At 43.5% G+C, this 13,181-nt stretch overlaps 1 protein-coding gene across 25 annotated transcripts in view; it reads right to left on the bottom strand.

Moving 5' to 3' along the window:
- Positions 1-13,181, bottom strand: part of RBFOX1 (RNA binding fox-1 homolog 1) — a 2,283,260-nt gene that overhangs the window by 81,001 nt on the left and 2,189,078 nt on the right. For all 25 annotated transcript variants that reach the window (XR_008373346.1, XR_008373347.1, XM_053556410.1 and 22 more), the window contains one exon: positions 7,589-7,669. Coding sequence is in view for 23 of the 25 variants with exons in the window: in XM_053556410.1 (XP_053412385.1) it covers positions 7,589-7,669 (81 nt within the window). In the remaining 2 variants the exon portion in view is untranslated. The remainder of the gene's footprint in view (positions 1-7,588; positions 7,670-13,181) is intronic.

Genomic DNA, 13,181 nt, shown 5'->3' with positions numbered 1-13,181 from the left:
ATACAGAAACCCGCTCTGAGCCACATTGAATCCTAAGGCTTCAAATGGAGAAATTAATAATACCATCCTTACCTTTAGGGAAAAATCTTTTCTAGAATATAAAATATAAATTTATTTTCTATTAAAAAGAGGTGAAATAGTGGGAGGAAGAGATGAGAAAGAGAGCAGAGAGCAGGGAGTGAGAGAAGGGAAGACGGGGTGGGGGAGAGAACAGGGCACAGGCATTTCAAAGAAAGGAAGGAAGAAAGCGAGCTGGGAAATCGTAATATTCTCTTCGTCACGGCTCTTTTTCCATTCATTTTTGTTTTTTAAAAAATATCACATTATCTAGGGGCAGGGGCTCACATCCATAATCCCAGAACTCTGGGAGGTCAAGGAGGCAGGATCACCTGAGCTCAGGAGTCTGAGACCAGCCTGAGTGCCTACAGTCCCAGCTACTGGGGAGGCGGAGGCCAGAGGCTCGTTTGAACCTCTTGTTTTGAGGTTGCTGTGAGCTATGATGATACCACTGCACTCTAGCCCTCTATCCCAGTGACTGTTTCAAAAAAAGAAAAAAAAAATGGGAAAAGAAAAGCTCACATTAAAACGTTATTTGTCTGGATTACTGAATTTTCTGGCACTCCATTCAAATTTTATCTGAAGAAGTGAATACCTCGCCGGTTCACCCTACTCCCAGCATTAGTCATTTTTATTTTAAGCAACATCCCCAGAAAAGACTAGGAATAAAACATCTTGCAGGCAACCAAAAAGCTCTGAGTTACCAGCAAGTGAGGGAGAAGGGAGATGCAATTCTATACATCGATGTGTCAGGGACACAGCGCCTTGTGTGTGCTCTTTCTATCACCTGGACTCAGTCCACTGACGTCTTCTGGATTGTGCAGAAGAAATAGGAAGCTGTAAATTAATTTAGCCCCTTACTTTAATTACAGAAACCAACAGAAGTTCTATCAATTAGCTAAAAGTAGAATAGTGCAGGCCTGATTTATGTATGTTTCTGCCACTTAAATCATTGTTTTATGAATTCCACACAATTACTTCCATAAAATCTGCAATCAATATATCAATTAAAACTATGCCGTGACCACTTGCCCTTGAGTTTCACTGGAAGTGAATAAATGAGGAACTGATTTTGCATTTTGATAACGTTTAGGCTCCCAAGCACTTGTCTGTGATATCAGATTCCTCCCCCACCCCACCCCAAGTAGGATTGGGGTGAATATTTCAGGGGAAAATTACATTTATCTTCCTTTAACTTTAGGATTTGTCCTGACAAGGATCTAACATGGCCCAGCTGTGGCTTCTATGTAATACAAAAAATACATTTGGATTGATAAGCAAATGAACTACATAGAAATTACTTCTGAAATATACTTTTCTAGTCCTTAACAAATAAAACTGGCATCCTTCTATCAAGGGGTTTGCTATGGACTGAATTGTATTTCCTTCCTACAAATTCATATGTAGTCTTAACCCTCTGCAATGGTATTTGGAGGTGGGGCTTTTGAGAAGCAACCAGGTTTTGATGAGGTCTTGAGGGACCAGTGTCTTTATAAGAAGCAATCCCTTCATATATGAGCACGCTCGTACTAGCTTGCTCTGCTATGTGAAAACATGGAGAAGGTGGCCGTCTGCAAGCCGGGAGGAGAGCCCTCACCAGATCCCAACTGTGCCAGCACTCTGATCTCCATCCTCCAGCCTCTACAACTGCGAGAAAATAAATGACTTTTGTTTAAGCCTCCCAGACTACGGTATTTTGTCATGGCAGCCTGAGCTAATACAGGGCTCAACAACACTTGCTCATTTTAGATTTTGTAATCTAAAATGATATCTAAGGCTGGTAACAAGTGAAAAGAGAGAATGGTGAAATATAAGTAAAGTCAAATGGCCAAAATAGGAAATACGTTGACAACGTCCATATTATTTACAGGTCATCCTCCCTAATGAACAAAAATCTCTCATATGGGAATTAACAATAAAATGAGAAAAAATTCAGAAGAGAAATTCACAAAAGGTAAAGTCTAAATGACAACTAAATCTGTGAAAGATGATGTTCATTGTTAGGAGAAAAGCGAATGCAAACTTAAACAAATGGAAATGTTATTTTTCACCTGTCCAATTTGAAAAATGAAAGAGAGCAAAAATACATCAGTGAGTGCTGGGAAGAATGTTGGGATGGGACCGAAATCCCATCTTTGGGAATGCAGGTGTAGCGTTTGAAGCGCTGGTACGTGAGGGTGACACAAAGATTTTTACTACAGCCTTTACGGAGGGGATATTAAAAAGAGCACTTGACTGACCAAGATGGAGAGCACTTGACTAATCCATGCGCCATTCTCAGCGTGAAACAGCATGAAATACAGCAAAGGCTTAAAGGGAAATGATCATAATATTGTTACATGAAACTAAGATTGGTACGTGTAACATGTGCATAAACATAAAATACACATATACTGTATTCTGCATAAAATCAAAAGACTGACCCTCCGCCCCACCCCATTGCATGTGTCTATGTGCTTCTTTGAATTATAATGGAGATAAAAATGTGAAGAGGTACTTGTAGGGAGTCCACAAGGCTGCTGTAAAGGCGTGTGTTACTGGATAAAGTGGGGGGTATCATTAGCATATGATTCCAACTGCGGGTAAGGATGTGTGTTCATGTGCATGCTTCACCAATTGCAATAAGCACCTGTTACTTCTGTAATTTAAAATCTAATCGTAAGACTGTGAAGAAAACAGAATAAGGATGACAACAGTCACCTGCTTCTGGAAACAGCTACTGCCTGTGTGAATCAGCATCAGGGGTAGCGTGTTTTGCTAATCGAAATCCGAAGTCGACTTTTCCATTCATGGAACCAATGATTTACCTCTTGACATTGCAGCTAATACAAATGGAAGTCGTGTTTTAATTCGGAAAAGATGTGCTCCGTTCTTTGCCTTCCTGTGTCTGCCTAGAGCAGGTTTTGGTGTCAAGCATTCGTTCACTGTATGCAAATGGTGCTAACATAACACAGCTTGTGTGTTCTTACCCTGCACAAGAGAAGCTGACAGACGGTGGCCCCTCAGAGTAGGGTGGGCTGCAAGATGCCACCAGTCCACCCTCAGATGTACTAACCCTCTCTGTGAAGGGTTTACCTTATTTGCTACTCAAAGCTTGTTCAAAAACATCGTGTTTTGCATTTGATACTAGGTGGTCTTGCCTCATTTCCTGGAGTTTCGCTCCAACTTCATTTAGTTCGATGTAAAGTAGCCTCATTTTACACTCTGAAGAAGAATAGTTATTAGGATATCCTCATAAAGGTTGGGGATGAGGAAAAAAAAACGGGGCTAGTTTGGGGTCAGATAAGAGAATCTATAGGATTAGGCTGTAGTCACATAAAATGTTGAGTGAACATCTTTCCCTTCGTGCTTTTGTGAGTCCTGGGTCATATTATTAGGATAATTCACTTAGGGAAAAAAATATGCAAAAATGCATCTTAAAAAGCAGATAACTTCAGTAGGAATTATTTTCATTACAGACTCATTCAGCAGGGTTCCTTTAAAAACCATCTCCCCTACTGCATTTAAGGGTGTATTTACAGACGATCAGCTCTTTGGCGAGGAAGAGGGGCAATTTAAGTTTAAAACATTCAAAACCAGTTAAAGATCCATGAAGAAAAAAAAATCAAAACGAAACTCCAGAGTAATCTTGGCAGTCAGGAGACACAAAGGATCCTATATACAAAAGTATAATTTATCCCTTTTCTCAGAAGCACAGGTTTTAAATAAAAAGGATAAACACAAACATTTTCAAGTTAACAAACAAGCACATCTTTAAGAGATAGCTGAGACGTCAGGAAGCCTCAACTTTAAGGAAGATGGGTGAATTCTTAGAGAAAGATGTCTGCACCCATCAGCTCTCAAAGGTAAGATACGCAGCTCTTAGCTCTGTGTGGATCAGGCCTGGAGAGAGGAGAGAGATCCTGGGTGACCATGAATGTTATCTCCAGGGTGCGCACGTGTGTGTGTGTGTGTGTGTGTGTTTGTGAGAGAGACCCCTTTATATGCTGGCTGAACTAATTAAGGAAATGGGAGATGGTTTTGTACAAGAATATATATCTTAATCTGGAAGAGAAAACCCTCACTGTATTTTGCAAAGAAGGGAGCTTAACTACAAATAGCCTGGACCTGGAAGCCATAAGAAAGAAAGGAAGACTCCACAATGTATTTCAGGGATGTGTGGATAAGCTCTACCCCCAGCACCAGTGCACAGCCTCCAGATGGAAGGCACCTGAGGCCCCACTGGCTACCCAACTGGGGAAGGAGAGGTCTCAGAGGGGGTCACCATTACAAAACACTACCTGAGCTTGCCAATCCAAATACTCTTGCTTAAGAGGTCGACAAGACTCTTACTATAAAAAAATCATTTTTTGTTTTGCCTCTTTTTTTTTTTTTTTAGAGACAGAGTCTCATTGTACTGCCCTCGGTAGAGTGCCTTGGTGTCACACGGCTCACAGCAACCTCCAGCTCTTGGGCTTACGCGATTCTCTTGCCTCAGCCTTCCAAGCAGCTGGGACTACAGGCGCCCACCACAATGCCCAGCTATTTTTTTGTTGCAGTTTGGCCGGGGCTGGGCTTGAACCCACCACCCTCGGTATATGGGGCCGGCGCCCTACTCACTGAGCCACAGGCGCCGCCCTGTCTTGCCTCTTTATGGGGTAGCGGGATTAGCTATGAATTTTCTTTAACACTGCTGTACTAAAGGGTATTTATTTTGTTTAATATGACGATAAACCTAAGTTCTCAACAATGGGGGGAGATTAAAATATAATTAAACAACAGAGTGTTATTGTGCCATTAACATACTTTCATAAAGGGCATCTGGCGTGATAATAAATGAAAATAATAGGATGAATAATGGGCGGGTAACATGACTGATGATGTAATTTAACATTGAAGCATGTTGGACACACATTGTACAGTTTCTGTAATTATTATAAATTCTTACTTTAAACCTAGAAAGAAGCATAATTATATACTGTTGAAGTGATATTGCCACTTTATATCAGAGATGGGCACTCCTTTTCTGTAAAGAGCCAGACTGTTAACGGTTTAGGCTTTGTGGGCCACCTCCGTCTCTATTCTATATTCATCATTTTTGTTCTGTTTTTACAATCCTTGTAAAATCTAAAAACCATTCTGAATGTATAAGGCTCATCAGACAGACCCTGGTGTGGGTTTGGTGACCCTTGGTTTAGATAATCTCATTTTCTCTGTATGTGTCAGCTGTTTTATTTTGCAGGCTGTGTGAAACATTTCCATGTTTAATATGTGAGACGTGTGCTTTCCCCAAATGACTGTAGAATAGTTGTACCCATTTCAACTAGCACCTTTTTGGGAGTGAATTTGTTTTGTTCACGTCTGTGAAGAAAACTCATTGTCCAATATAGTAACCATCAGCGTCGTGTGGCTGAGTAACGTAACATTAATGAAGCTAAAATATCAACAGTGCCTTCATCCCATCGGTTCTGTGCTGGACAGAGCAGGTAAAGAAGACTTCATCTCAGATAGTCCTAGAAGGCAACAATGTTAGAGAAAAAAATAAAATAAAATCGGGGACTTAACTGTATGGTGAGTTTTGATACAATAATCTCCTTCAGAAAATAATATTTATAGAGAACAAGGGAGGGCAGATAAATGAAACGATGATGGGAGTTAGAGTCAAAGGGACCCAGGAAGGCAGCTGAAGGTTGAATAATTTCTCCAGGTTCATAAACCAAATCCATCAGCATCCTGGCTGTGTGATCCTGGGCAAATAAATCCACTCCTCAGGCCATCTCCTCCCTCAGCTGCAACAAACATTACAGTACCTACCTGGTGAGATTTCAAGAGGAAGAATCAAGGCTGCCCACATGAAAATGTGCACTACATTATAATTTTAGGAGACATGTGCACATACATTTATATGAGCCCAAATGGGACAATTTTCATAAATTCAGAAAGAATTCCTTCCTGCTTGTATGGTTAGATCCTGACTTCCTGAGGGCACAGGCATGTGCCTTGCATTTAATTAACGCCAAAACTATCACTGAAGATCGCACCCTGCTTGGGAGCAGTAACTGGCTGCCGGGAACTCCCGAGGTCTCAGAATTCACAGGTCATCACATACTTGCCTGCTGGCAACCCTTGCCCCACAGGGAGGAGTTTGGTGTGTCTCAGCTTCACACTTAGGGAATTGGGATGCTAGATTTGGGCACGGTGGTGAGGACGCTGTGAGGCCGGTACCTCTGCTCCTCGCCTCCCTCCCTTCTCCAGTTGGTCTCAGAAACACCCACACTCCCCTCCTGGTCTCCTGGACTCACTTCTGAGTACTGACCCTAAAGAGTCTGTTCTGGGAATTTCATATGACTTATGCCCAGTGTATGAAACAGATGGTGAAGTCTTGGCTATGGCTTGAACATGATGGAAATGGGGTCCTCAAACTACGGCCCGCAGGCCACATAAGGCGGCGTGATTGTATTTGTTCCTGTTTTGTTTTTTTTTACTTCAAAATAAGATATATGCAGTGTGCATAGGATTTTGTTCATAGTTTCGTTTTTTTTTTTTTTTAAACTATAGTCCGGCCCTCCACGGGTCTGAGGGACAGTGAACTGGCCCCCTGTTTAAAAAGTTTGAGGACCTCTGATAGAGCTTTAACTCTTCAGTCTGCTCTGGGAATCAGGACAGGATGTATCACGCTCCACCCTGGAGCACCCATCCCAGGCAGAGAACACTTTGCTTCCATCCTGTCAACACTGTTATCTACTTGCCTTATTTATTTCTCCAGCTATCTGTGCTAAAGTGACCCCAGTTTTTAATTATTATTTTTATTATTTATTTATTATTAAATCATAGCTGTGTACATTAATGCGATCATGGGGCACCATACACTGGTTTTATAAACAGTTTGACACATTTCGTCCCCCCACCCACCCAGTTAAATGGGGGAGAACTGCAATTTTCTCTCTCCTCCTTATCTTTGGAATCGTACAGCAAAGAATTTGAATAGCCATGCAAAGAAGTCACTAGCTGAAGGCTGCACAGGGTGCCCATAAAGTTCACGCGCAATTTTAAACAGTACACTATTTTAAATTGCACACGGATTTTAAGGGCGGCCCATATTTTCAACAGTGTGACATTGTCTGAGAAACTACTGATCAAACATCTCCGGCTACGCTGTGGAACCTTTTGGATGGTTTGCACGTGTCATTGAAATTATTTGAACTTGGAAAGCCATGATAAAAGGCTATTGCTATAGCTTCCCAACCTCCCACCACCCTCCTCTCACCCCCATGCCCACACCCGTCCCTTGGACCCAACCCTGACAGATCTCACGAGGAATGGCTGGGACACCCGGGAGGTGAGGGTTCAGACGTAAATGGTCATGAGCAGAGGGGTTCAGATGCTAAGGCGACAGGGAGACAGAGACATGCTTACGAGAGTCAAGTTCACCTCGTAGAGAGCCACAGTGAGGGTAGGGCAGAGGGAGGGGAAGGAACTTACATGGCAGGGAAGGTGACTGGACTCAGATTTATGTCACAAAACAAAAAGAGAGCCGCGACAGTGGGCTTACTTGCGGAAGTATATACAAGTGAACTGGGGGCACTGTACATGGAGGATCCCTCCTGGTTTGCCTGGCATAACAGGACCGTGCCTACGAAAGAGAGAGAGAGACGGCGTCTGGTTTGGGAACAGCCACGCTACACATGAGAGATCAGGGCAATGCAAACAAGAAAGGCAGAGAAATGAAAACACAGCCACATCCCAGAGCCCACGATGGATGGGGATCCCCGGGGAAGCCCCCTCCCAGCCCGCCAAACACACATCATCACGACTCTGCCCAGCGGATTGAGTAGCAGAGTCTGGCTACTCCAGGGCCCAGATTCAGATCAGGAGTGGGAGCAGCCTGGCATCCTGAACCGGGAACACTGGGAATATCAGAGAGCACTAGGTGGTAAACCCGACTCAAACCCCACTGTGCTGTGTGATCCTGGGACGTCACTGTACCTCTCTGTGCCTCAGCATTCTCATCTGCAAAACAGGGGGACACATACCTACCTCCAGAAAGGGTTGTGGATCGTAAAGCTGGAGACGCACTCAAGGCTGGACCTGGCACGTAATAATCGCTTGAGGGTAAGCGTATGCCTCGACGCATTTAGAGAAAACTTAACCCCCAGAGACATACACTCCAAACTTTAGCCTTTCCGAATTAGTTCTTCAGAGAGGAAAGAAAGAAATGCAACTTTGGGCATCTGGGACCCTCGCCGGTTGAGATGGTCTCTGGCTTCTGCATTTCTGGTTTCTCCTCCAATGCTCTCTGCCACCCAGCTGGAGAGGTTGCTAACTAGCCCTGTAGTGTGCGACTACGCGGTAGCAATGACTCACCCCCTCTGGATCTAACGCAGGGGCCACTGGGCTTATCCTCCCAACGTGGATTTTACAATGGCGGGTAACATGGGAGTCCTGAGATAACGCCTCGATCTATAACAGGTTTTGAACAATCACCCATTCTGGGCATGACACAGGGTCTGAACCCTCAGGGTATCAATTCTACACACCTGCAGCTACAAAATTCAAACTCAAAGGCTTTGTAAAGAACTAGAGAAATGTTGGAGGAGGTTTCAGCCCACTGCTAGTGATGTGAACGCCTTCCTACAGTTTCTGGTCACTTCCCTGACTGGGGGGGTCAAACTGTATGTCCCAAACTGTATTCCCTTGTCACCACTGGGAAGTGATCTCCCATGTAAAGATACCTACCTTCCAAGCAAACTCTCCTACACCCTCAGAGACTTACCCCAGGGAATGTCTCTACATCTCCTTTTATATCTTTCCCAAGATCAGCAAAAGTATAGTTAAAACTTCAAAAGTGAGTGGGATTCCACCAAATAGAGGGTCTATAATGTGACATCATTAAGACTCAGTAGGCCACACACAATTCTACAGGTGGTCTGTCCTGACCTGCGCCCCACCAGCCATGAGAGACGGAATAGAGAGAGCTCAAATACACGGATCATGAGGGGAGGCCTGAGAAGCCTTCCCCAAATTCCACTCCCCCACCCACTGTTCCCTGTGTTTCTCTAGATGAGTACCTCCAGTGCTGGTAACACAAAGATTCTGTTAAAAATCCCTAACTCATCGCACCCTTCCTGTCACCACGTCCATCTGATCTTTTTTACAAGGAAAAATCATTCGTGGACAGAAGTTCCACCTGAAAGAACGTCCCCAAGTCCTTCTTACATTTACTCTAATATCCCAAGATCATAGCTAGCGGACAGCCACCCCTGATCTCTTGAAATATCCCTGGACACAAGGGTGAAATTAACTGACCTTCTCTGGGTACTAAACACATTCAGAGTCTGGATGGGCCTCAGTCAGGACCAACCTTTGCTAAACCGATTGTTGTTTTTCTTCCTCATTTAAAGGTAGCTTAACAGCATATAAGGTGAGCCTTCAAATGGTCTAATTTCTTCTCAGTAGGTATTTTTAGTTTTAGAAGGTAACTGGCATAGTAATAGACGTGAATAGCAAACGTGCCAAACCCCAGATGATGGAGACTGGGATCTAAAAATCAACCAATTGAAGGCAAGCTACCCACTGTAAAAGATCCTCAGTAACCCTGCAATAAGCATTCTTTACTAATAAATATGCCCATGGGATAGTGCAGAAGTAATCTGTATGATTTCATTCATTGCTGGAAATCTTAGAGAGAAATTAATATTCTGATAGAATATACAGAGAGCTACCAAATCTGAATCTTCCAGAGAAGACCCCGCAGGTGGATTTTGTAAAGCTGTACTCTCTTGAATACTCCTAGTTAAAAATCACTTTTAAAATGAGATCTGACATTTCTTGGGGTACTTTAGGCTTCAAAACAAAAAAAAAATATTTAATTGTAGCAAAAACACATCCAAAAGGGCATTTCAGTATTGTGCAGTTAAAATCCTTGGGTCAGTTTTCAATATCCTCAATGCCATTTATAGAACTTCACTGGGACACAACCCAGATTCTGTCTAGAAAGCTAAACCCTGGCAGGGCATAATGACACTTTCCCAATTTCTCTTATGCTGTGGAACCTAAGAAACTGGACTGGAGGAACTTATTTGGATGCACACACATAAAAACATCTTTATGCAATGATTTCGACTTTTGTAAAACAAAATCTGTGCCTTCACAGGACTTGGTTTCTATTTTTCCTTTTTAGGGGAAAACATCCTCCAGTTTGACTGGCAGAGTTACTTACTGTCTATCCCTTGGTCCTTGGTGATCTTTTCTTAAAAGGAAGCTTTGAATTCAACAAAAGCGAAGCAGCAGAGAACACTGTAACCTCTATGCTTTTTTTGGTGGGGGGGAGCAGGAATGGATATGGGTGTTTCTTCTCAAACGTAAGCTGAATAGATAATAGGATACGCACAGAGTCAACAGGAGCCCCCTGAATTGTGTCTTCTCCCTTCTCCCAGCCCTCAACCTAAACCACCTACCTCCATCTACCCTAAACCGTCACCTGTAACCACGGTGATATCCAGCACTTCTTAGACTTCTGTGCCTTTGCTTATTAAACTCCTTGAAATTTAAGCACGGCAACTAGGTTCAATTTATACCACCCTCTACCCATCTCTTAGCCAGGGTAGATGCCATTGATCCATTTCAATATGATGGCCTCTCACAGGCCTGTGATCCTCAGAATCCTTCTCAACACAGCTAGCAGGCAATTAACTACCATCTGATTGGAGCAGGTGAAGGGGAGGAAACCTGTATACCATCCCCTCTCTCCATGTTAGATCAAACCATAGGAAATGGACATTTTTATGTCAAATAGGGTTGAATATTAATTTTATGTCATTCAACTTAAAAAAAAAAAATTGGCTTCCCCTGTCTCCCTTCTGCATAGTTTGAAAGTGACCTCCTCTCCCCCATGTTCCCAGGAATGAATGAATTACTCTCTGCTATGCTGTTATTATACATTAAAACATCCTCTCCCCGGTAGGCCCTTTGTCATGCTATATTACCATTTTCTATTTACAGACTGGTCTTCTCAGCTACGCAAGTTCCCCGCAGCAGAGCCAAATCATACTCATCTTTTTATCCTGAGTACCTAGCAAAGTACCTGGTCCTCGGAGGGATTACTGAATAGGATTGAATTATAATACCTCTTGAAAGAACTCTCCCTTTCTGTTTTCTCTGCTAGAAATGGTGCTCGAATTTCCATCCAACCCTTCCTGAGTGCGCCTCCTTCTACCTGTCGTCTCCAGCCGGAAATGCACATGTCTAAATTCAGATACATCCCCGAGCTACCTGCACGGCATCTCTCTTCTCTCTGTTCTTCTGTTGACTCACCGGCTTTACTACAGATACCCGGCAGCCCTGCGGTCCATTTCCTGGGCTGCTGATGACTCGATTAGCACCTGGCAGGGACCAGGCTCCACCTGCCCGACCTCAATCTGGGAATAATCAGAGCCTCTTCCAAAACCTGTCAGACTCACTTGGTTAGAGTGAAACAACCATTTGCATCCCACATTCTGGCAAGACGTCCACACAGCTACTCCCACGCAGGGTCTGGAACCCTACAACTGGAAAGGGGATGCCTGGGTTGGTGTTTTAGACAGGGCATCAAACCCCCTTTGGCCTCTGCGCCGCCCGCTCCTTCCCCTGGGAAACCAGAGAACTCCCTTCTGGACTCAGCTTTGGTTTTTCCTCTTCCTAGAAATGGGGTCTATGTGTCTCTACCTGACAGGTTCCCTCCCTTCCTCTGCTTTTCTAGATTTGGTTGTAATAATCTATTTTAAGAAATGTCTTTCTGATAGGCAGTCCTTCAAGAAATAAAATTAGAATGGAGGATGAGAAAGGGGGATAGAACGTCTGCCCTCTGTCTTTGCATCAAATGGGCACAGCCTCAAGCGGGCACACTAGTTTGTAACTAGAGCCTTTCCTACAGGATTTCTGGATTCAAAAAAGAAAATGTCAAAGGAGCACTCCAACTACCTGGCAACCAGGAGAGACTGATTTGCTCCACTAGTCCCAAGATTACCATGGGCTAGGAAATGTGGAGAAGGACCCTCTCATGTCAATGGAAAAGCAAAACAGAAAGACATGAAGAATAACACCACCACATGGTGAGGGGTCTAAGACCCACTGAGGACTCTGTGGCACTCATTTGGGAAGGTTCTGTGTGTGCGTCATGTGCTGTTTCTCCCCCCCCCCCCCACATCCCTCTCACCCCTCTACTGTCACACGAGCTGGCCCTGAGTCACAGGAAAGCAGAGCTTCCAGCTGGGGGCTGGTCTCCCTGTTGTTACTTGGTCTAGTAAAGGAGCCCACACTGGTAAGAGGGCTGGGAGGAAAACTTCACAGACCAGTGGCCGAGGGCAAGAGGTCCTCTCTCCAGCTCTCAGCTAGGAAAAGACGGGGCTACGAGTACCCTGACATTCATTCAGGAGGTGTCTACTGGCATCTACCATCAACCCAGCCAGGCAGGTACTGAGATCTGGGGCTGGTTTGCTGAACTCCATGTGCTTTTCTAAAGGACAAAATGTTGTCCTTCTAGTATTAATATGCCCATACAAGAAAAAGAATAAAGAAAGGACTCTGAATATCAACCTTTTGTAATTAGCTACACTGCTTACTGTGATAAATAAAAAGTTACTTTAGAGTAAGTTTTATTAGATATAATTATTATCGCTTTGGCAAAAAATGTCATTCCATGATTCTGCCATAGATTGCTGTCATAAGTGAGACAGTTCAGTGATAGTAATCGAGGCTAGAATTAATATTTTTGACTTTATACAAAAAAAAAGAAAAGTTTTATTCAATATTTGGCAAAGAATGTTTACATCTGTTGCCTCTTACTGAGAGGGGTCTGATAATACTAGTCCTTCTTAACAGGTGGGGGGAAAAAAAGGGACATAGGAACTGTGGCTTTTGCTGAAAGCCTTATTATCTATTTTTTTTTTTTTTTTGTGGTTTTTGGCCGGGCTGGGTTTGAACCCGCCACCTCCGGCATATGGGACCGGCGCCCTACTCCTTGAGCCACAGGCGCCTCCCTGAAAGCCTTATTATCAACCAGTGATAAATGCTAGAGGAAAAACAAGCTATCTGGATGCCTAAACTGTTATTCATTTTATCAATGCCACCTTTCTGCTTCCAATGATATCGAATAATTTTTGTACCTT

The sequence above is a fragment of the Nycticebus coucang genome, chromosome 12 (assembly GCF_027406575.1).
Source record: "Nycticebus coucang isolate mNycCou1 chromosome 12, mNycCou1.pri, whole genome shotgun sequence".
Lineage (NCBI taxonomy): Eukaryota > Metazoa > Chordata > Mammalia > Primates > Lorisidae > Nycticebus > Nycticebus coucang.
Note: the sequence above shows the minus strand (reverse complement) of the source record. Positions and strands in the feature narration are given on the sequence as shown.